The following is a 24476-nucleotide window of genomic DNA, read 5'->3' as shown; positions in this document are numbered from 1 at the left end:
GCTATTCCGCAGGAAAACAGCTGTAATTACGTCATCATACGACAGAGTTAATCGAATATGGCATATGCGGTGGAGCATATTTTCGTGAGAGCCCGCGGTTGGGGATATTGAAATTTGGGGGCAAGGAACAATAATCAGACATCGCAAAGGAGACTGGGGGCTATAGCTCCCACCTATTAAGAAAAATTACCAATGAATCACCAGTCAAACCAATTTTTACTCACCCTTAATGTTTTAGCCCCCCTTTTAGATCCCCATTTTTCTCAAAGCTCCGCAGTGCCTTATAATCCAGAAATTTGGGGCAGCATAGACTATTGTCAATACTTTACCATTATCTTCATAAGATAGGTCAGAATTTTTTTTATTGAAGCAGAGTAAGTAAAAAGTCAGCACCAGAACAACAACTGTGACGTGAAAGGACAGGTACCGAATTTCAGTTTCAGTTGTTTAAAAAACAGGCTCCAGCTCTCTTGGATTCTCTTTCTTTCTATATAAAGAAATGATGCCAGATCATATAACTAGAATAAGATTCCAGGATTTATTTATATAAGATTTCAAGCCAAATGTTAATATATTAATAATGAGTAAACTTCTATATGTTTCAGACAGTAACGTAGCGAGAGGGAGCAATTGGGGGCGGCCGCCTCCTTCAATGCGCAGAGAGTTGGTGTCAGAGAAAATATTGAATCTGCAATTAAAATAAGTACTTCAGGGTGGGGTGTGGGGGGTGGGGTGGTATTTCAGACAAAATTAAAACGTTAGCAAACGACTGCGAGCAAACCACTGTGAGAAATTTCTGAAATGCATTTTAAGCTGATATAAAGAGCGTGATTGCAAAAATTTGCTCACAGGGATCCCTCTTCTGTGCCACTACGGAATTTTCCCTCGTTTAGGATTGATATAGAAAAGTCCTTCACGTTCTTTAGACATTTCCAATAAATAGAAACAAAATGCTAAAATGCTTAAAAATTGGATTCTGAAATGCTTATCGGCGAATTTGCAGATTTTGCTCAGGACTTGATTTGAATCTTTTGAATACTGTTTATTATCTTTAGATATCTGCTTACAACTTTGGAAAGTCAGTTTTTACACGTAGAGCTTCCTTGCCTTACACAATTCGAAATATAACCGTTAGAGGAATTGTTAAGGAAATAGACATATGTAGAATGGGGTCAGCCACAAAAAGCTACAGATGACGGTAAATGTGTTTGATTAGCCAACCATCACCAACCATCGTAAAAAAGCCATAGCTTTTCCAAATGCGTTTAAAAAATGGGGCGTTTTCCCAAATTCTTGAGGGTGTGGTCAGCAAAAAATTTCCCTTGTCTCGGACCCCCTGTTGTCGGACACCTCTTTGCCTCCTAATCTTTCAACCCTGGCTAGGCCACTGGATACAAATGTATGCTTATTATTGCTTACAACTTTTCCAATAAGGCAGTGCTGTAACTACAATCCTTGCCAAAAATAACTTGAACGCCTTCCCATTGCAGCATGCAAGTAAACAAAGTCTAAAACTACTTTACCAAAAATCACTGCCGCTTCAACAATTTCGACCTCTCCCCCCGTACAATGTTGATTCATTTTCTCAATACTTTCATACAGCTTTCATTGAAGAGAGTTTACCTTCAGGATGGAAACAGCCCAATTGAACAACATTGTAATGGGGGGGTAGGGGGGAATTTTTCAAAAAAAGCTTCAGCTATGCGCAAGTGTTCCAACAATTTTGGCAAGGATTGTAGGTGTTAGATAACGGAGCATTGCTTGATGTGGTGGACCAACTGGCCTACCAACTAACATTTATACCAACATTTAGCAGTTTTTAGATTTGTCATCAAACAGGAGTACCTCTTTGGTGGAAGTTCAAAGTTTTATACTTCATGTTGTGAAATAAATGCATGTGTTTTGTCTTTGTTTTATTTTTTCTTTTCTTTACCAACAGGAATCTCCCACATGTAAGTTTAGAAATCAAAGAAGCAAAGCCAAAATATCACACCTAACCAAGCAGTTTCTCATTATATTTAGACCAAATACAAGGATGAGCTCTACTTGGGTATGGCTCACCAAGTTTGTAAAACGGATAGTTCTAAACGGATATCTAAAAAAGTTCTAAAAATAAGTTCTAATCAAGGTCAAAAAGTCTGTTCTTCACCTTTTTTTCTCCTAACAAATAGAAAGAGAGAAGGGTTTGGAAAAGGGGAAGAAAAGATCAAGCTTGTTGTTTCTCGTTTTGAATAAAGACTGGATATAAGAGTCTGTGAAGCAGAGGAAGAGGGCCAGGGGCGGGTCAAGAGCAAATTTGAAGGAGGGGCAGTTGGTAGTGGGGGCGCTGAAAAGTTTTCAAAAATTGGTTACGAGAGTACGCTGTATACAACAATTTCAGATACCTTTTCAGAATAAACAACATAACTTTGAGGTAACCCTTGAAGCAAATTAACCTATCGGTCCAAGAACCTTTTTCATATGAGTCTCATTCTTCAAAAGTAGCGCACAATTTCCAAAAAAGGGGCGCCAGACTTGCTTCAACTCGTTGAGGGAGGGGCAACTGCCCCTAGTTGCCCCCTTAAATCCGCCACTGAAGAGGGCAGATAGTTCTAAAGTTTACAAGATCTGGGACCGAAGGATGACTTGTGGGCAGGGACGTCCGGAAGCCTTTGATGTTGGGGGAGGTATGGTTGGTTGCACCTACCTGATTTTTTAAAAACCCTTTTTTTATCTGGAAGATATCATGTCGAATCTAAAAGTTTACAAAAAGAGATTGAATGGTTATGGTTTTCTATTCTATTGATTTTCTTTGTTTCTTCACCAACGACCACAATTTCCTCAAGCTTAAACTTGTCAATTATATCTCTCTATGCAACATGAAGCACCAGGTCGTTCAACTTTTCTCCGCCTGTCTTGTTTGCTGCGTAGCTTTCTACTCTTTTCATAAGGCTGAACGAACGTTAATTTGTAGTAGCAAATAGAGTTGCAGTGATAAAAAGCCGGTAGAGTTTTGTTGGCAGCTTGAATATGCCGTACTTTTGCTAGATGTGTAAAGCAATCTTGGCAAATGCTGTGCAACTCATCTGTGGAACTTCTCTTCTTCATCGCCTCCTCTCCGCATCGAGACTAGCTGTGTAGAGCACAGTTTCTTACGTTCTAATTAGAAAGATGTATTGCTATTGACTTTCCTTCTTTCACATCCCTCTGTTGTTGTTCTTCTTCATACACTTTCATTGCATCTACGAAGGAGACTGCCAGCTCGCTGTGTAGTGTGGTGCTGATATCACGAGAGAGGACTGTAGGTTGCAGCTCTTTTTTCCTTCACTTTCTTTTGAGTTGGTAAACGTACACTATGAGCTATAATAAAGCTAATTAAAACCAACTAAATATATTAACAATAGCCGAATTTAACAACGCAACAAAAATAGATGAATGACTAATAAGATACATCAATGTAAAGTAGGTTCCCTGTCATTTTATATAGCCTACTTGTCCTATAAATGGTTTACACATGAGCAAGAAATCGCCGACATAGTTTCGATACTTGCTTTAAAGGTTTTTATATTTGAGCTTGAGGTTATTTCTGTGGGAATTGAGTTCCATACTTCTTGATATCTGTATGATACAGTGTCTAATCCGTATGCTATAGTGTTTGGTTTATTTCTAGCGAAAGTGAGCCCCCTGACGTCATAAGGTGATTCAGTTATCTTCCATGAAACTTTGGTTTTCGTGATGAATAGTTTTGTATGCTTATTGATATTTTTATCCTCTATTTGATTATTGATACTGTTATCCTCTAATCCAGGGGTGTCCAACATATGGTCCGCGAGGGCATATGCTTTTGCCCTGGTTAAGGCAGTAGCTTTTTAATAATTTGACCCCTTTGTCTTTGCAATACCATTCCCTCCAAAATTGTTATTTGTTATTAGCCATTCTTTCTCATTATCATGCAAACCTATTTCATCTTAAAGCAGACATTTTCTCATTTGAAGCTGAAAAAGTAAATTGAAAGTTTAAAGACGTGCATTTACATGATATTCCTTGACGTCAACTACCATAATAATAATAATAATAATAATAATAAATAATTTGTTTAAAGTTGGCGTACTAAATGAACGGCTGATAGCTATAAAGAAGCTAATTAAGGCCAACTATCTATAAAGAGTTAGTATGAAATAAAAATATATGATACAATATTAAAAAGGTTTAAGGTATAATGTTCTAAATAAAACCTAACCCAGCAATAAATTTTTTACACAATCTACAGTCGCATTCTATAGGGTGTGCTCTTAATTCTTTTTTAAATGTTGCCAATGATTGGGACTCTCTTATACTGTGAGGTAGTGTTTGCCACAGTTTAATGTGCGATGCGAATAAACTTTCTGTACACAGAAAATGTAACATTAAAGGCACTTGACATGCATAAGTACAGCGAATCCAAAAATAACTTTTATCAAGTTGATCAGAGCACGCGCACACGAAAGGAATTGGAAACTGCTCACGTGTAAACTCTGCGCGGTGCCCTAGGATTTCAACGATTTGCAGAAACGCGGAAACTGTTCACGTGTTTTTCTTTGTGCGCAATTTGATTGGTCAACCGCTCGTGGACGAGTGGCTCTAAGCCACTTTTACCTTTGTCGAATGCTTTTAAGCATTGATAACTGTTTATGTAACTTCTTAAATAATTTTTCATGTACTCCATTCACTGTTCACTACTAAGCCCGCGTAGCGGGCTTCGTAGGGGAGCCAGTTCACTACTAATTTGCCAATATATTACGTCATTATCCATCTGGACCGCCTGTGACATAGTGTTTCGCCTGTTGCCCAACCAAACAAATTTAGTTGGTCGTCCCTTTTTTTATCGCATTCTTCTCAGGCAGTCTTGAGTTGATTTCATCGCAACCAAGGTAACGGAAACATAAATTCAATGTAGGGGAGCTAGTTCACTACTAATTTGCCAATATATTACGTCATTATCCATCTGGACCGCCTGTGACATAGTGTTTCGCCTGTTGCCCAACCAAACAAATTTAGTTGGTCGTCCCTTTTCTTATCGCATTCTTCTCAGGCAGTCTTGAGTTGATTTCATCGCAACCAAGGTAACGGAAACATAAATTCAATTTCTTTGCGATTTGTCACTTTGTTCGTGGCATTATGTTCTTGAGAAACATCAAACCACAGACAAATTTAATGTTTATGATAAAAGTGTTTATTGTTTCACTTTCGCCTCTTTGTCATCTGACTGCTTTACGTCGTCCAGAGCACAGGCTCTATCTCATTGCTTTAATGATTTTACCATGTTTTCAACTGCAGTTGTCCACTTCTTTTTTAAGTTCTCTCAAGAACGCGTTTCTTTTAGTGCTCCAAACAAGCCTTACAACCATGCTCTACTACAAGATTAACGCCTCGCGAGGCTCTTTTGCTCCTTTGTCTTCCTGATTTGAATTCTACCTGGCGAAGCATTAGTTTATACTTGAAAATTTGTTGAACGACTTGGAAAAGAGAGAGTATTTCGTATATCATACTCAAGGGTCCTGGGATGATCTCCTGAGAGCAATGTCACTTGTTAAATCTATAAGAAATTGAGAGATGCCGTCGGTGACACAGTACCGATAAGAAAGAAGTTGCAGAGATATTGTCTGTAAGATTGCAGTTGTTGATTAGGCAAATGACTTTGGATTGGATTTTGTCAAGTGGCACAGGGAATATTTAGGAGCATCACCCCAAGAATGCAAAAAAAATTACCAATGAATCACCAGTCAAGCCACTTTTTATTCGATTTTAAACCCCCCCCTTCTTTTTTAGACCCCCTACTTTCCTCAATGCTCTGCGGTGCCTGTGGACCTTGCTGCTAGTCGCGATCAAAGGCTTTTGAGATATCGAGAGAACTCCTGTCAAAGAATTACAGGGCAGAGACAGAGACAGAGAACCAAACATGAGTAGATCACCAGTATATCTCGCTTGGTAAGGAACGGAACGGTTGGAAGTTATCAAGGTTTTTTCAAGAAAAATTTAGAGTTCCGCATTTTCCCGGGAGCACTGTGTTGAAGACATTGGTTCTTATAAGTATAAACAAAATGTACATGATGCGGAGGTACAAGTAGCTTGTGCTACAGACCAGTGGCGCAGCCGGGGTTGAACGATTGGAGGGACAATGAGGTGTCCGACAAAAGAGGGTCGGGGGCTTTACCCCCAGGAAAATGTTTGCTGACCACAGCCTTAAGAATTTGGGACAATGCCTTTGGAAAAGCTATGGCTTTTTTACTTGGTCATGGTTGGCTAATCAAATACAATAACCGTCATATGTAGCTTTTTGTAGCTGACCCCCATTCTACAACTGTCTATTTCCTTCACAATAACTCAAAAGTTTATATTCTGAATTGTGTAATGCGAGGAATCGCTACGTGTAAAAATTGATTTTTCAAAATTGTAAGTAAATATATAGCATTTTAAGTTCTATTTATCGAGAATTTCTAAAGAACGTGAAGGATATTTCTATATAAACCCTAAAACGAGGGGAAATAGGGACAGAAGACGGTACCCTGCGAGCTAACCGACAAGAGAATTTTTGCGAAAACGCCCTTTAGATTAGCTTAAAATTTCAGAATATTTCTTACAGTCGTTTGCTTGCAGTCTTTAAAATGTTAAAATGTTGCAGTCTTTCAGATTTTTCAGCAAATTTTTCAGACACCAACTTTCTGAGCATTGGGGGTGGGGGGTGGTGGCGGCCCCCTTACACTCCATTTTGAAAAAATCTTTCGAAATAGATTCATAATGTGATATAAATTTGCAGAAAAAGCAAGTAGATTCTAACTCAACTTGGAAGCAGAATTAAAAATACATTAATATAGAAAACCAAATTTTCGAGCATATGACAACCATTGTGAGTTCTTGGTTATAAAGAATCACAAAAAAACCAGAGTCAACTATATAGGATCTTGAAAAACAAAATTGTGTTTGTGCAGCGACGTACATTCAAGACATTTTATGGCGATGTAATATATAATGTTTCAAAGACTGTAATATCTCCTTTTTTACGAGCTATCTCAATTAGACGAAGAAAACTGATGACGATAAAGCAAGGTATAAATAGCAATTGCACAGCAGCTTGAGAAGCAAATGTTAAATTGTCTCCAATTTAGCTGTCGGTCTGTTTTGTTTGACCATACAGCTGTAAAATTTAGATTAAAAACTGGTGACATGACTGGTTTTTTGATCTGAATTTTTAATGTTCTCTTATTAAAGAGTTTAAACAGGCGCCTACTTTGACACTATCAATTTCATGATTCGTGTATGTGTGACTCAAAAAACGATATGGGGACTATGAAGTTTCGTAAAAATTATATTTCCCCTACATCAAATGTCTTTCTGTATCTGTAATTTCTATATCCCAATAGGTTTTTGTTTAGTTTGAGCGTCATCTGTATTAACCTTTTTGTGTTTCATCATTTAAACTTTGATTTGTTTTTTTTCTGCAAAAGTTTTCCTGAAGTTTTTTTCATTAAAGCAAAACTTTAGAACTGTACATATTTTTGTTTAGAACTGCACATTTTGTGTAGAACTGCACGTTAAAAAACCCTGGAAGTTATGAATGAAAATTTGCATGATGTCTTAGCCCACCATTACCCTTAGCTGCTATATATTTAAGCATTTCTAATAGAGCAAGGTACTTGGAGATAAATATTGAAAGTGTTTCTAGCTTAAAGGCCCATCAGGTAGGGTATGAAACAAAAAATAAACAAAAAAATGTGAAAAAGGAATTCTTTAAGAATTCATTCTAGCTAGACATGAACATTTTCCAAAAATATCGAGGCAGGACAAAATTCATAGTATTATTATGTGCAACGGTGATGTCGCTTATAAAGAGCCATGCAAATTTTGGATTCATTAAACAGCACAGGCAAGTGTTTCAGTATCAGAGTCATCAATGAGGCCCTATAAGGGGTGTTTGAAATATGAAATAATTGAGATCTTCGGAATGAAAATATAAATATCTAGGTTTTTAAGTCTTGAAATATGAAATGACTTTGGTTCCCAGTATGAAATATGAAACAACAAAATAACTGAATACCTCTTTAAATTTTATGTGAGAATTATCTACTTGATAACAGCATTGACTTTTTATACATTCCAAAAGGTTACATGACAAGTTACTGTAATACTTTAACTACACGCTACTCTACATACACTACAAAGACGATACCCCGGGGAGCATCAACTCTGTCCACCCCGGGGCCATAACATAAAGAGGAAAAAAATGCACGTTTGTAATTCCAAATACTTTCTGATCTGTAGACCTGTTAAGATACCAACCATATTTCACCTGGGTTGTTCTTTTAATCCTTTCAATCTTTCTAGGGGTTTAAAAGGTTCTTCATACTTTACATATAGGAAGAACACCAATGGCATAAAATAAAATAATAATAATAATAATAATAATAATAATGATAAATAATTTGTTTAAAGTTGGCGTACTAAATGAGCGTCTAATAGCTATAAAGAAGCTAATTAAGGCCAACTATCTATAAAGAATTAGTATGAAATAAATATATGGTACAATGCTAGAATATTTTAAGGTATAATATTCTGGGTAAAACCTAACTCAGCAATAAATATTTTACACAATCTACAGTCGCATTCTACAGGGTGTGCTCTTAATTCTTTTTTAAATGTTGCCAATGATTGGGACTCTCTTATACTGTGAGGTAGTGTTTGCCACAGTCTTTGACCTAAATATCTCACAGTTTCTATACCATAAGAAGTTGTCCTGGCTTTTGGAATGCAAAGATGATTTTTAGTTCGCAAATCATAATGTACATTTTATATTTCAAAAATCTCACTCATGAAACTAGGGTTCAGGATATGTTTGGTTTTGTATATTTCTATCATCAAGTACTGTAGATTGCGTTGGTGAATCGATACTGCATTATCCAATGTCAGCAATGCTTCGTAGTTAGCATGACTGTCTTTATAAAAAATTCTGAGTGCTCTTTCGTGGCCTTTATCTACTTTAGCATTCAGACGTCTGTCATGGAACATCCAAATTAGGGGGCAGTAGTTAAACTGAGCTTTATGAAGCTGTTAGTTAGGAGACGCAGTTTATCAGAACCCATAAATGGCGATACTCTAGCAAGGGCAATAGGGCATGCAGTTTTTGGCTGGCTCTTTTGCATAAATTTAAAACGTGACTTTGGGAATTAAGATTTTTATCTATTATCACCCCTAACAGTTTTCTTCAGAGCTTTCTTCAACAATGGCCTCGCCGATGTTGATCTTAATGACATCTTGGTTTAGTCTACCGCAAATTTTGGCTTATATTATCTCTACGAAATAGACGAGAACATCAAATAACATCATAAACATGTTTTATCTACATTGCTTGTTCCACATATACTTACCAGGAATTCTTCCTAAGACCACTAAGCCACTGCTTTGTAAGCCATTTAGATGAAGGATTGATTTGCTGGTAATAATATTCAGAAAGATATTGTTCATTCTTCAATTTTTTATCTGGAGCTAACATGTTCACCGAAAAGTTATTCTTATTATGAAAATGTTGTTTCCGACCATAACTTTGATTTGAGTATGGCGCCAATAAGTAATGCTAAAAGTGATTATAAGTTTCGAAAAGATCAAACTATAAGGCAATACAGTAGCGGCGCCACGGGGGGGGGGGCTGGGGGGGACAGATTCCTCCCAGTTCAAACAATAGGAATGTGTCTAGATACATATGTATAAGCTGAGTCAATCCGTAGTGTAGTTCTTAAAATGATACTATAATGGAGGGTGGGTTTCCTTAGTGAAAGTGTTCCTACTAGTATACGCAATGCAACAAAGAGTGCGATGCAAGTTGACACAAAAGAGTATGCACAAACAAGTATGGCTAACGCTGGGAGAGTGGATGAATGGAAATGCGCAAACGAGGCAGGTAAGAGCGAGGCTTAGCGCTTGGAATAGCGGTATTACAATTTCGTCTAAATTCGATGAGAAAATGTTGGGGGAGGGGTAATATTTTGAAACCATACCTTTTGTGATGTAATCCTATGATTTTCAAACTGCCAATGTTCAAACAAACGTTTGTCATAGGCGTTCCTTCGGATAAAATTGGCGTTCCCTGTTGGTAAAAGGGCGTTTTCTGGTGGTTAAAAGGGCGTGGCTTAAATTTTTTGGTTTGTCCCCCCAGAGCTTAGTGGCTGGCGCCGCCATTGAGGCAATATTATGAAAAGCCACGAACACGCAACAGTGAAGAGAATTTGGTCCACTCCTACTGTTTTTTTCAAACTCGATGAAAGTTTAAATCATAAAAATAAATGCCACTGATCATTTTAAGCCTTGGAAGCATTCTGGTAATTGACCAGAAGTCGCTTTACTGGAAGCATGAAAGATGCACGGTCAGCAAAATTGCGACATTCGAATTTTTTAAATCTGATGATACCATCAAAAAAGCTTGTAACGTAGACGTGACTTCCGTTCTTGTTCCAGAAGGTTCCCAAGGCTTAATGATTCAAACCTTGAAAATTTCGGTAAGGCTAGTTGCTAGATGGTTATGCAAAATTCCCTGTCTATAAAATATCTATTCTTTAAAATCATGTAGTCAATCTGCAGCATTTATTATGATTTCGTCTTGAAAACATCGCAAGAGTTGACTTCACTTAGCTTTAGCTTCGCATTAACATTATTTTAGCATTATTTATTTCTATTGAATGCACCTAAGACTATAAGTGACTAGAAATAACAGTATGACTGTAGTATGAAAAATCTATTAAACAACTGAATTTACTGGTTGTTAGGGCTCTTGGTGGTTAGTAGAGCCAAAGAAGATGTCCTAAATTCAAAGTTAAAAAATCCTTCAAGTTTAATGTCTCTTCCAGGCATGTGTATAAAATTGGCCTCTTCAGGTTGTACCCCCAACGCAAAAGACTTAAGACTATTAGTTTTGGTACATGTATGTTTTTCGCGTTTCTTTTTAGTTGTTCCCAAAAAATAAGTTGAGCAAAACAAAGATAAATATTTCATCCAGTGTCCTTAGATTCCCCTTAAACTCGGCAGGTGATGACCCCTAGCCCCCCTTTGGCATGGGCCCTGCACTAGAAATTGGCTTTCGGTCTGGAGGTTGTCCATCTCTGGACTATGGCTACCAGTCATAGCACGAAGGCCTAAAGATCGAAATTTTTCATGAAATGCTTGCTTTGGTCTTTTGATTGGACCCAAGTGGGCTTGCAAAGTGTCATTACAGACCTCTGACTATGATAAATATAAAAGCTTGCTCTCCAAGGTTATCACCACCTCAGAAACAAAACAATTGGTTATTTCAACGACTTTCTCGACCAATCAGCTTCAGGTATTGTTGTTTGTAGAGGTCGGTGGACTTTGGCTTCATGCTTTCCGAAGGGTAATCTTCATCTGCACAAAAAATTTGCAGACAGTGAAGAAAGGAAATTTTGCCAGGGGCTTTGGCTACAGGAGAAACAACCAATGAACCGAAGAAAGGATTTAAGGATCTTTCTGTAGATAAAGCATGACTTCAGCAGCTGCGGTACAGTTTTTTGTCGCTTATGATGCCACAAAAAAAGCTGAAGGCCTGGCGGGTAAACAACAGGAAATAATGAACAAAACCTGTCAAAGAAAAGTGTCTGGAAGTGCTATGTGCTTCACATTAGAACTGATAATGGTAAAGAAATCCATAAATATTTCTCAAGCATATCGAGATGGTGGCTTTTGGACTGATAATTGGGAATAATAGAATGACGATGGTATGTAAAATTTATTTAAAGCTTTGTTTTTCTTGTACCAAGCCAAAGGACTAAAAAATAAAAAATACTTTTTTATACCTAAGTCTACATCCAGTCGCGAAAAGTGATGGAGTTGCTTTTATTTATTTTAATCTTATCTAGATTCGTTTTTTCTCCGAGGCTGGTAAGGCCAGCTATACGCAAAGCTAGTATTTGGATAAAAATAATTAGGTTCGTGAAAATTTGCTCACATCTGTAACAAGTGTAAATTTTTCAGGCCTTCAAGTTTTAGGCTGATATAGATGACTCATTTCATATAAATGTCCTTGGAAATTGTGTTTATTTTATCGTCTTTATGTAATTGTTTTTTTATACATATTGACTAACTCAAATATTATGCAATCAACTGATGCAAAATGATTTTATATTTTTTTCTTAGGGTATTGGCCAGAAAGAAGAAATGTTTTAATGCGCAGAAAGATTCCCTAGATTTTGTGACTCAGGAAGAATTTTAAACCTGCAGGAAGTTGTAAACATTCATTGGCAAAGTATTTGATAAGCTAAACATTTCAATCTATTAAAAAGTTCTACGTGAGTTTTCTAAAAGCAAGGGAAAGTAGGCAGCACACAGTATATTCTAGGCTTAAATATTTTACTATGTTCATCAACAATTTGCCAATATTTGAGATAAAAATTTATGAATAATGTAACATGTATTAATGTATTTGTGCACCATAAGGGCCAGCTTTTAGTTTTCCTAGAGGGGGTTCAAAATTTGAAATGTAAAATACTATTATCAAAAAGAGGCTAATATTATTTGTAATGTGCCTGTGGTGAATTTTGATCTCAAGAATTTACGAAGAAACATGACCTTTCATCTTCACATCTAAGAGCACACTTTTTATTTATTATATTTACAAACAATGAATATGATGAATTTTGTTGTTTACTGAAAATCTGTTCTTAAACATCCCAAGGCGAGATAGTCTCACAAACCCCACGATGTTGAAACCTATTTTAAACACCTCTTATTTAAAGCAACGTTTATTTATTTTTCTTGCCAATATAGACAGAAGAAACCTCTATAATGAACAACCAAATAATTGAATGATATGGTCTACCTATTCAAGCATACTTACCATAAAGGAATTAGGTCCAAAGCCTTTTTTCCCCAAGGTGTATTACATAATTTAATGTGCATTTTTGTAGGTCATTACAAAAGAAAGGACCATAAGAAATAGCTACAAACTAGTAGTATGTAATATTTAGCAATAGCGTAATACCAAACATAAATTTTTTAGAAAAAATAGCACAATGTAATATATATAATGTTTTATAGATAAAATTTTAAAGATAAATATTGATGATTTTTTTCTCTTGCCTTTTGTAGGAAATGGAGAATGAAATTTAAATTTAATGTCTTCAATGTCCAGGCTTGAAGTCAAAAAATTCTCTTTATTCTTTTGATTTCAACACAATGGAGAATTGAACATTCAAACTTTAAATGTTTTTGACATCTACACCAATGACAAATGACCACTGACCGTTTTTTGAGATCATTTCATGACTACTGTCAAATCATTTGCCTCCTGGCAAAAATGGTTAGCCACTGAATGTATATCCATTGATAGTAGGAGGAAGTGGCTGAATGGGGATATGGAAGGTGCTGTTAAGGTCAGGAAAAGTCCCTCCTACTTTGATTGTGCTTTATTGAATACACAGAAGGAGCAGCATTAGGTTGCAGAATCAATACAACTCTCGGCTCTTGGTTTTAAGTAAATTGACATGAAATGAAAAACCTTTCCCAAATCTATCAAGCTCACATCTTCCCTCCAATGCGGTTAATTTATTTTCAAATTTTTGTTCTGTAGTATATTACCTCTTATATTACAACATTCCATAGGGATTTGCTATCTTTCTGCTTATTTTTTACAATTTCCTTGCTGGCATATCCGCAAAACTGATTGGGTCTTGGGTAACAAAAATTAAAACACTTATTTTTAACCCTGGAATGTACCTCAAACCTCATATATGGTAACCACATAACCTGATCTAATTTTTTTTCATTAGTTTGCAAATAAGATTGCCAGTGTGAAGTGATTCAGATGATGTGTTGGATTGGTAACTAGATTGCTGAATCTAGTTAAATTTTTTAGATTTTTTAGAAATAGCAAGCAAAATGAAACCACTTGATTGCAGAATACAGATGACTCTCGGCATAACATTAAGTACAAAAAATTTCTGGCACCAGATTTTTGGCACTGGATTTTTTTGGTACTTAATGTAGTCACTTTGCTTAAAGTCACACTGCTAGTTATAGTCAAATAAAGTAAAGAATCTAATATGCAAAACTCTGCAAAATTAAGCTCCATTTACAGTCACACTCTGTTTGCAATAACAAATTTTCAAGCAACATTTTGTGTGACTGTAACAGGAGTCTACTGTCTCCATCAAGACTCGGGATCAAACCACAAAAGATTCAAGGATCAAACCACCAAATTTGTTACTTTTTAAATGATATCACCAAAGGAAGAAGAGGTACAAAATTTTACAAATACTTGACTACTGATTCATTAGCTACAAAAATTTACAAAATCAAATCAAATCAAAACAGACCAGTTAAAATAGTGATATGGGCAGTTACATCCAATAGTGTTCATTTTATGAATATGCAAATCTAACAAAGAAATATTATGTAATATTTAAAATAAATTATTTTGGTTCCAGCAATTTTAATATGGAATTGCAACAAAATATACTTAAATTAGTTAAATTAAGTTGAACCAATAAACCAAGAAATTGCCCAAATAATTCAAATTTTGCGTATTAGTCCCTGACTATGTTTTGGTTGCCAGGTGTGTTGTATCTTTCAGGAATTCTTGATTTTTTCTGCATTATAAGAGCCATTTCCTCCTCAGACCCAGGCTGTACTGACATCATTATTTCTTCAACTTTCCTTGCATAGGCCAAATCCTCTTTCCTCTCTAGGGAGCCCCTTTTTGGTTTGAATGGCTCTAAGAGGTGCCTTGAAATGAAAACAGTAAATACATGAAGCAAAACTAAAGAGATAGAAATAGGGTACAGTTACTCTTTGGTGTACCGATTAGGACACATTTTTAAGTTGTAACTCCAAGTTTCACACTAAAAGTGATCTCAATAAAATTATATGTTAAATGAGGAGTAGAACCTTGATAACAAAAATTAATTCAGGAAGGACAGGTTGTTGGTGTCAGGGGTCGATGTAAAATCATGTCAGCTGATTTTTGTGTGTGGACAATAATAAAAAAGAGCTTGATGGAGTACTGCAGAGGTTGCAAAAACCGAAAATTTGTTCAATTATGATACCAACATTGTTTTCTACCATGTAACAATAGAAGCAATATGAAAAACTCCACTTGAAAGTACAAATATAGCTCAAACAGAGAATGGAACTGTTAGATGAAAATATTCAGCAGAGAAACATCAACAGAGTTTTCAATGAAAAACAGCAGGGTTGCCTAAAGTAGCTTGAGATAGATTGGCTAACCATCGTCTCTGTATAAATGAAACAGCACAGTAACATCGACAGTGCTGAGAAAAGCACAATGAAGTAGAAAGGATTGGCAAATTGAAAAACCAAGTATATTCACGCTGGGGGGGGGGGTGTAGTGTAGGGGTGATAACTGTAGCTTGATCAAGGCACGAAAATTGAATGATTTCCTACTTTCTAATATATGACCTACTTTCTTCCAAAACTTTAAGGCTGGATTGTTTTCAATTTGCTCTTTAGTTACGTGGGTGTAAATCAAAAGAATTTAGATACGAGAAAATATCTCACAATATTTCAGCATCAGCTTGTTCTCAATTTGCTATTAATTTTTGATCAGTTTTGAGGCTCATGTTCTTATAAAAAGACAAATGAGGCTAATTTTCCTATAAAAAGGGTGTATGCGAGGAAGAATAGGAGTCTTTGTTATAAGGAACCCTCAGCAGGCGTCAACGATTACACCACATCACATCAGATCCATTGAAAAATGCATGCTATATATCGCCTGGAAGGGAGCTAAACAGCTGCAAAAGTTCTGATAGAGGTTCCTACTTCAAATTAATTTTTTCAAAACTGCACCATTGGTATGATGGTACTGCACCATGGTGAGTCTGATAATGTTCATCGTTGGGCGAGTTAGAAAAGCCCTCTTTTGTTAACGAAAAACGTCATCATTCTTATCAAACCCCCCCCCCCCCCCCCTTAGAGTCCAACTTATTATCTATCTACAATGCCTGCCAATCGTACTTAGAAAATGATTTGCGCTGTGTTTTCGTATTTTTCAATTCTTTTCCTGAATATTTCTACTTTTGCATCGTCTTCCCCCCAAAAAGCAATGTTGATAGTATAGAAAAATATCAGAGAAGTCGCATAAAAAAGGTACTTCCTAATCTCCTACGCCTTTTGTAGCAAACTAACACAGTTCAAGGGGAGTAGGGGGATGGCTGAAATAGGCACTGAAAACTGACGTTGGTATACCAAGACAATAGACAGGCATTGTATTGTTACATGAGCAATTTAGAAAGGTTGTGGCAGTTTCAGTGTGATTATAGATATATGGGCGTCTTAAATGACAAATTCCTCGCATGATTTTTGTCAAACTGACAAGCGCGTTTTGCAAATAGAATCCAATAGAAAAACAGAACTTGAGCATCATTGAGCATGAAGCAAGGGTCGCAGAGGCTTCAGATCTTCACCCCAAAAAAGTTTCAAAAGTACATTCATTCATCCACATCAACTTTTCTTTTTTCTCTAGGTGGATCACTATGAAGGCTACAGGTTTCAAGTCAACACGCTTTTAATCCTTGTTTCAAGCATTTTCTGTCTTCTTCCTTGAGCTCTTTCTTGACATTCTGCCTTCTACAACCGCTTTCAACAAATTATCCAGTCTACGCTTATGCCATATCCGTTGCGTCTTTCTTATAAAGTTGGTATTTATGATGGCATTCTTAATCAGTATGCTCACTACAGCATTCAAATTCCGTACGAATTCAGCTAGCGTTCACTTCCTTTTCACTGATTTTGATCTCATTGGATGGACCAATGTGAATTTAACAGAACTGTTTATCAATTAACCCACGAACCCTTGATCCATCTACAAACCATTAGTGTTTTTGGTAACAATTCTCAAGACGTACCTCCCCCATCCTTTGGAAGAAATCAAGGCTTCTTGATATATTGTTCAGATAAAAACGTGGGGAATCGAATGGAACAGTTTGGTGTACAAGCCACAGAATTCTATGTTTACAGGTACAATTCAAGGAAGCACGGAGTGAGGAGTGAAAACATAAAAAAACAAGAGAGTCATACAAAAAAGCCAGGGGCCAATTTCCAATACGTTTATGCGTATTGGACCCGAACAGTACTTTTCACGATGTATTGTTTAAAATTGTAGACATCAGGTATGTTAAGCTTTTTTCGAGATGGTACCAAAACAAATAAAAATAAACATTTCTTTATATAAAAACTATCTTACCTAGGTAGTCTGGACTTCTCCCCTCTTGCTCTCCTAACTTCGGGACTTGCCGGTAATCCACACGAGGCTCCTTCTGCACCAGTCTTGCTATTCTTTGACTTCTTCGTTGCTGGTGATGACTCACAAGCATGATTTTCATTCCATTTTCGTTTCATAGTTGTAGAGCTTACACTCAAGCCTCTGTTTGCAACGCCATTTAGTTTCACTGCATAAATTAAAATGTTCTGGCTGAGACTGTTTCAACGAATAACCAGATCGTCAAAAACTCTTGAATGTCCCCTTTATCATTGTTAAAAGCATCATTCGAAGAACGTGGCGTGAAAAAGTACCAAAGTAATAACATTTACTGATTTGGGATACTTCACTTCAAAAAGAAAACTTCAGATGAAGGATATTTCTTCAAAAATGAGCCTACAGGCCAGTACCATGTTTTGAGTGTTCATCATATCATATCATATCATATCATATCATATCATATCATATCATATCATATCATATCATATATCATATATCATATATCATATATCATATATCATATATCATATATCATATATCATATATCATATATCATATATCATATATCATATATCATATATCATATATCATATATCATATATCATATATCATATATCTTAACATATATCATATATCATATATCATAATGATATCATGACATAGCATATCATGCAATATTATAAAATATTTCATTATATTATAAGGCAATATAAAATAATGTTTTCGTACAAAAACACAAACCTTGTCCGAGTACTTTCTTTACTGCTGGCCTTTCAGGGTTCCGATCAATAGTCTTGTCTTGGCTTGCTATTGAGTCATTCTCAGTTACGCATTCACCGCAAATCATGTTGTCTTTGTAGCCAATTGGTACGGGCTTTTCGGCTGGCTTCAGAACCAGTTTTTGTAAATTTGTTTGTGTTAACTGTATTGTGGGTAAACCTCTTTTTAACACAAGTCTTCTCCACCCACGTGACTGTCGGACAGTTCCATGACAAACACAGTGATTAACAAGGGACCTCTCAACTGAAATTTCATATTGAAATAAAAGAAGGAATTGCATTTGTTTGAATAGCGATACAAAAATACACAATATGAAGCACCGGTACTCGATTCTGGGTTCTTGGCTGGTTTTGTGAAATTTTATGGAAAATACATGAATTTACGAAGTATTAATGGCGTGACCAAATTGACAAGATCTAAAAATTCCACATGGAAAATATCCCCATCAAAGAATAACATTGGAATTTCACCTTTAAACATATATCTGTACATTATATATATATGTATATAGGTGTAAACATTGCGCAGAACATACCTTTGAGGCTCTCCTTAGTTGAATCAGTTGCTGGGTTGATTTCAGGCGAGTTTTCTTGCCCCGTTTCTTCTGAGCTTCTTATCAAATATGTTCCTCTTCTGTCTCTATTTCCTCCACGATTCTTATTGAAGACGGCGTTTTCAGTGGTGCTCTGCACTCCACCATACTCGATCTCCGCATCAGCTTCAGTATACTGAGCAGTATCAGGCGCTCTATTTCCGAAAGAATCATCGCTGCCTCCAGCAAATAATGAGGAGCTCTCTGCTTCTTCACTTTCTGTGCTTTTGCAACTAACGAATGAATTGTCATCAGACGATTCTTGTGAGCATTCTTTAACGAATGGGACTGGTGATGTTTTTTTAGCAGTGTTGTTTTGTACCATTGTGATCTGAAATGTTCTTCTCCTATCGTTCCCTTGAACCTTCACTATGTTTTGCAAGCTATCTTTGATACAAGCCTTCTCAACAACGTATGTTTGCCGTCTGTTTAGAACGTCATCACTTTTTACCGCTTGAGAGCACTCGTTAATGTATTCTTCTCCCCTTAGCACATCCTCTTCATTTGGATTTCCTGATTCTTCAAGCTCGAGTGTACTATCTTGCAGTTTTACATCAAACGTTTCGTTTGGGTTGCTGCCTTGTACTGCTTTATAACTTCCATCGTGTGCATCTGAAGCCTGATCACAGTCGGAATAATTAACAGTCGAATTGGCCTCTAAACAGCTACCCCTCAATAACCATCCTGAATCGTTGACAGTTTCATCAATTTCTCTTCCAAGACTTTTACGAACAGGTGCATCAGATATCCCGTGGTCTTCATCGTAGCTTACGGTGTCATCTAAATCATAACAGCATTCACTGTCATTCTTGTCAATATTAGCTGACCCTTCTAAAGAATAGCTGCCCTGCTGCCTTTTACCCAGCTTTCTTTGGCAGTCTTCGACGACGACACTCGGGCTGTTGTACACCAACAACCTTGACTGCCCAGCGTGATCCAATGAAGAGGTTGAATTTAAGCGAGGCGAGCCTCTGACTAAGGGGCTGATCATTGCTACTTTCAGTTCACTGTTAGCACCTTCCGTCGAAGACAGTCTTTGAGACAATGAAGGGCTTACAATGTTTGTTTCAACGTCATCAGCAGACTAAATAGAGTGAAAAGAATCAATAATTGACCAAAGCAATAAAGCTGAAAAAGTAAGAATTCAAAACCGGAAAATTCACAGCCTTGGCATTGAATTGACCGGCCAAGCAACCAAAGAACTTCGCTGTATCAAAAACCTAAAGAAATTCAGAAAAACAACCCATTGATATTTAAATTTAGTACACATCGCAAAATCTAGTAAAAGGATTGGAAATGAAAAACTTTTATTCAAAGATAAATAAAACTGATGAAAAGTTGCAATTCCTGTATAATAAAGTTATATTTTTGCATGCATAGGCAGTCGAAAACGGAAAAGTGCCAATAACTAACCAGTTACTTCGTGGCATTTAACAAATTTGGAAAACTAGTTGAACACTTGAGGAAAAACACGAATGCAGAAGAAATAAGCACATTAATACCACGCCATTGCAGCTACACCCTCAGAGGGAGAGGTACTTTTAATTAGCGTTGTAGATTAAACAGTTCGAAAATATATTCGAAAGCAGGTCTTACCACCGCAAGTTTCCCCGGTATGAAAACATTGTCACTGCCAACCGACTGTATTCGACTAGCAGACTCTTGACTACTGTTTGAGGCACTTTTTGCCTTGATGTACTGTTTGTGCTTCTCATCTGAAATACCGTCGGTCAAAGCATTGTCACTGTCACTTTCATGCTCATCTTTTCCTTTCCGTTTCTTTTTCTTATTTGCCTTTTCCTTAACTGCATGCTTTCCAGAAGCATTTTGTTTTTTAACTACCTTTTCTTTTTCAATTTTCGATTTCTGTGAAGGCGAAGAAGTAGAGCCTGCTTGGGCAAGATTTTGAATTTTGTTATCTGCATCACCAGGTTCTTGGTTGTCTTTTCCACTTGGCAATGATTCAAAGTGCTCTTGAAGACGCTCAATAAGCTCAGTATTCTACAAAAATAGAAATTTTAAAATTAACTAAGTTCATAATGCTGTATAGCGTTACAGTCAGAGTTGGACATCATTTAATCTTGTTTTAATTCAAATAGATATGAACAAGAGTCTGCACAGCTGGTGCTTAAGAGAATTAAATAGGTAGTGCTATGGTAGTTTAACAAATTGTTCCATCTAATTGTGGGTTCAGATGCATACAACTGTTTTTGGACATACAAACAACTTCCCCTCTAGGACAAGTGGAAAGGCTGTTCATGATAATTGCTTTTGAGATGTGATAAGAAATCCCAAATAAAGAAGAATTGATGATCAGCTGTTTGAAAGACCATTAATTAAATCTTATTTATACATGATACCCATCCAGTAAAAAGAAAAGTTATGATATGTAAAAAGAAAAACTATATTTATACAATAAAAACTTGCTAAGGTAACCAAAATATACATTGCCTGATCTTCTATGGATTCGTGCATAGCTAATTTCTGTACGCTCAAAAGATCTTAGTTCTTTTTTAAATTGTGTCATTACCTCAAAGGTCTTAAAAATTCTTGAATATGAATATGAATTTTTATGAAATAAGAGGTAACAAAATTTTTTAGCCTTCATGAAAAGAAAGAAAATTATAGAATGCAAAACTTAATAAGTAAAGGTTTAGTACAGGAAATTAATGGAATCCAAATCATTCAATTTCCCCAAATTAACTTTTAATATACACTCAAAACCCTTATTTATCAATATAAGGTATATGTCCATATATAAGGTAGTAAGTGTATGGAATTTATTAACAAGCTCAGGAAAAATCAATCGGTAACTGCTTAAAGCGCTTTTAGATCAGTCAATAGTGCTATACATCAGCGCAATATAGGTTGACATAGATTTAATGTAATCAGTTTTTTACAATATACATATAAATTTACAAAATTTATGAATCCATAGCTATATAGAAATTCTGACGACTTTAAGCTCAAAATTAGATTTAAATAGATTTTTGACCAGAACATTTTGATGAGGGGCAAAACTAATAAACCTTTGAAAAGGAAACCTTTCTTGTTATAAGCTTATAGATTAGGTTTACGAGTACTTGAGAAAAATGTCTTTGAAACAAATGAATTGAGACCTTTTCCATTCTGTATGTCAATCAGTTTCATAAGCCTAAGAAAACAATGGATAATCCCAAAACTGCTCCTTGTAACAACTGCTCAAATCTTCCATTAATTTATGAAAATCTAGCATTCATTTATGCAAGCTGAAAACATTCTTATTCTTGACCAGACTACATATCTCCAATTTCTGGTAAGCTGTTTCATAAAAACAGAATAAAATATGCTGGATTTCTCAACTTTGAAATATCAAGCCTATTTAAAATTGATTCCATTTTAATTTGCTTGAATTAAACTAGCTATTGGCAAGCTAAATTACTTTTGCAAATGGTATGATTTTTGTCTTTCTCAAAGTTTTCTGATCTGGTTTACTGAGCTTCTTGGCATGGAGTGAGCGTTGCTCTGAATAGGCAGCAACAAACTACACTAATGAAATGTTGTGTGTAGAGCTATTGGTTGCAGCCTTCAATGGCACAGAGTATTGTTCAAGTCTTTGAAAATCAGCTAGCATTACATAATTTAATTTTACTTACAAGGTAAAATCCATATTTTCATAACCCCCATGAAATTGAAAACATTGAAGAAAATATGCCTACTTTGGCAAACCAAATGCTAATACTTTGACTTTTTCATTCAGTAAATTCTTTCTCCAGTTACATTTAGCTTGGTTTATGCGTCTATGTTTGAACCTAACAAAACTGCATTAAATTCTGCATGAGGTAATGGTGAAGTCCTGAACTACACTCAAGCCACACCAATTTATATTTAGGCTATAGCAAGTGAAACTTCTAGCCAGCTGTCCCTGACTACAGCTTTTGGCATTATCTGGGATCAAGTTAATATTGCATTTGCAAAATCACATGTTCTAAAAAATTACAATAAAAGATAAGAAAAATAATGTATACAATGAATGACAAACTGTCAAACAATGGTGATGAAATTGTGGTGCTCAACTTTGTTTGTGTTTCTTAAAATGCAATCAGGACAAAAGTTGAACAACAGAAAGTCCAGTTATGGAATAAAACGGTGTTATGATAGTTGTAAGTTTGCCTTGGCAAGCATCGTAAAAATTCTATGAATACCACTTTAATATATATTATCCTTATTATGGAATCGTGGAATTTCTAACTAGTTAGTTGCTTCTCCAGGCCAGAAAAACCTAACCTTTCAAAAATTCGCTTAGGCCCATTGAAACTCTGTTCTGGCAGGCTGATACTCAGTCAAATTCTTTTATTGAAAAGCTTTTTGGTTGAGCAAGAGTAGAAGATTAGGAGCGTTAATCGTTGCTTATTTAGCAAAATTCAAGAAGACGAAATGTATTCGTAACATCCAGATAACAGTCAAATCTTAAACTTATGATTAAACCCAGCGACAAATTAAAATTATATTAAGTGAATGCTTTTTCCACATACTTTACCGGTTGCTTTGAGCTTGTATGTCTTGCACAGCTTCTGCAGTTCTTTCCTCTTTAAATTACTGACCTCCATCAGTGAATCTTCGCCTCGACAACTGACGTTTTGAGGACTGATTACTGATTTGTTTTCCCCGCCAGTGGGACCAGCATGCATTTCGGGCAAAGTGTGACGTCATGGAAGAGACATTTTTAATCATTTCTGAATAACCTAACAGAAATCCATGAAATACATCCAAAAAAAGTTTAATACTTCAAAAATGGGATGAAATATGTCCAATGGAAGAAAAAATTTGGCTAACGGGTTACTGCTACTTTCACTCTATTCATAAAGTCAGAGCATGTGCTCATGTCGCCATATCTAGGCCAATTCGGAACACATTTTACTGATTTTTCACATCAGAGCAAAGGTAAACGGACTAAAAATGTACACTTTTGAAATAGGCAATGGTGGTGTCGGATTGGTTGATGTGGAATGGTGTGAATTATGTGGAATGGTGGAGGAGGGAAGGATGGCAAATGAGAGGGCGTGGGTGGTGGTCGTGGAATGAAAATTAAATGAGGATGAAGTACTATAATATGAAATAATGATAATTTTACTGTAAGGACATAAGAACTGCCAATACATCGGACAAATAAGCAGACGACTGAAAGACAGATTTAACGAACACAGACGAGACATTATAAATAAAAAAGTAGACAAATCTTTTGTAGCAGAGCACTTCTGCAGCCCAAAACATACCTTACTATAGCACCATTACTGCAACCCAACAACAAACGGAAGAGTGTTCGACGAGCCAAGGAGCAATGCCTCATTGGCCTGGCAAACAGTCTAACACCGAACGTCATGAACAGAACCACTGACCGTTAACCTTACAGCAACATTATCATTATTTCATATTATAGTACTTCATTCTCATTACATTTTCATTCCACCACCACCACCCACGCTCTCTCATTTGCCATCCTTCCCTCCTCGACCATTCCACATCATTCACACCATTCCATATCAACCAATCCGACACCACCATCGTCTCTTTTTAATCAGTACATTTTTAGTATGTTTACCTTTGCTCTGATGAAGCCCAGTATGCCGGGGCGATATATGCCTTTACTAGTTTACGTGAATTTATTGTTGTTCATTCTCGTCGCATTGCGGTGTTTCTTATTTGCTACATTTTCCTCGATTTTTCGCCGCAACAATTCCTTGGAGTCTGTCGAGCAGACTGCTATCGTAACCTTTTCTTTGTTCACAAAGGGGTATATGCAGTGGTGTAGTGCTATCAAAATAACAAGGGGGGCTCTTGCCAAAAATGTTGCGAAAAACAATAGCAAAAGTAGTGATCTGCCAATTTTCGGCA

The 24476-nt window shown here is 36.2% G+C and overlaps 1 protein-coding gene and 1 long non-coding RNA gene across 2 annotated transcripts; one reads left to right on the top strand and one right to left on the bottom strand.

Annotated features, from left to right (window-relative positions):
- The first annotated feature begins 10476 nt into the window (after positions 1 to 10476).
- Positions 10477 to 13072, top strand: LOC148960228 (uncharacterized). Its single transcript, XR_016145316.1, has 2 exons — positions 10477 to 11735; positions 12154 to 13072. It is a non-coding gene; the product is annotated as an uncharacterized LOC148960228 (long non-coding RNA).
- Positions 11435 to 24401, bottom strand: LOC135690090 (uncharacterized). Its single transcript, XM_065207552.2, has 6 exons — positions 23117 to 24401; positions 20199 to 20603; positions 18546 to 19686; positions 17972 to 18253; positions 17216 to 17420; positions 11435 to 14739 (listed from the first exon to the last, which is right to left on the bottom strand). The coding sequence occupies exons 1-6, from the start codon at positions 23270 to 23272 to the stop codon at positions 14541 to 14543; spliced, it is 2388 nt and encodes a 795-aa protein (XP_065063624.2). The 5' UTR covers positions 23273 to 24401; the 3' UTR covers positions 11435 to 14540.
- Between the last annotated feature and the right edge of the window lie 75 nt (positions 24402 to 24476).

This window comes from Rhopilema esculentum, chromosome 5, assembly GCF_057945365.1.
Source record: "Rhopilema esculentum isolate cy_ngs chromosome 5, ASM5794536v1, whole genome shotgun sequence".
Classification (NCBI taxonomy): domain Eukaryota; kingdom Metazoa; phylum Cnidaria; class Scyphozoa; order Rhizostomeae; family Rhizostomatidae; genus Rhopilema; species Rhopilema esculentum.
The sequence above is the reverse complement of the archived record's forward strand: the minus strand, read 5'-3'. Positions and strand labels throughout refer to the sequence as shown.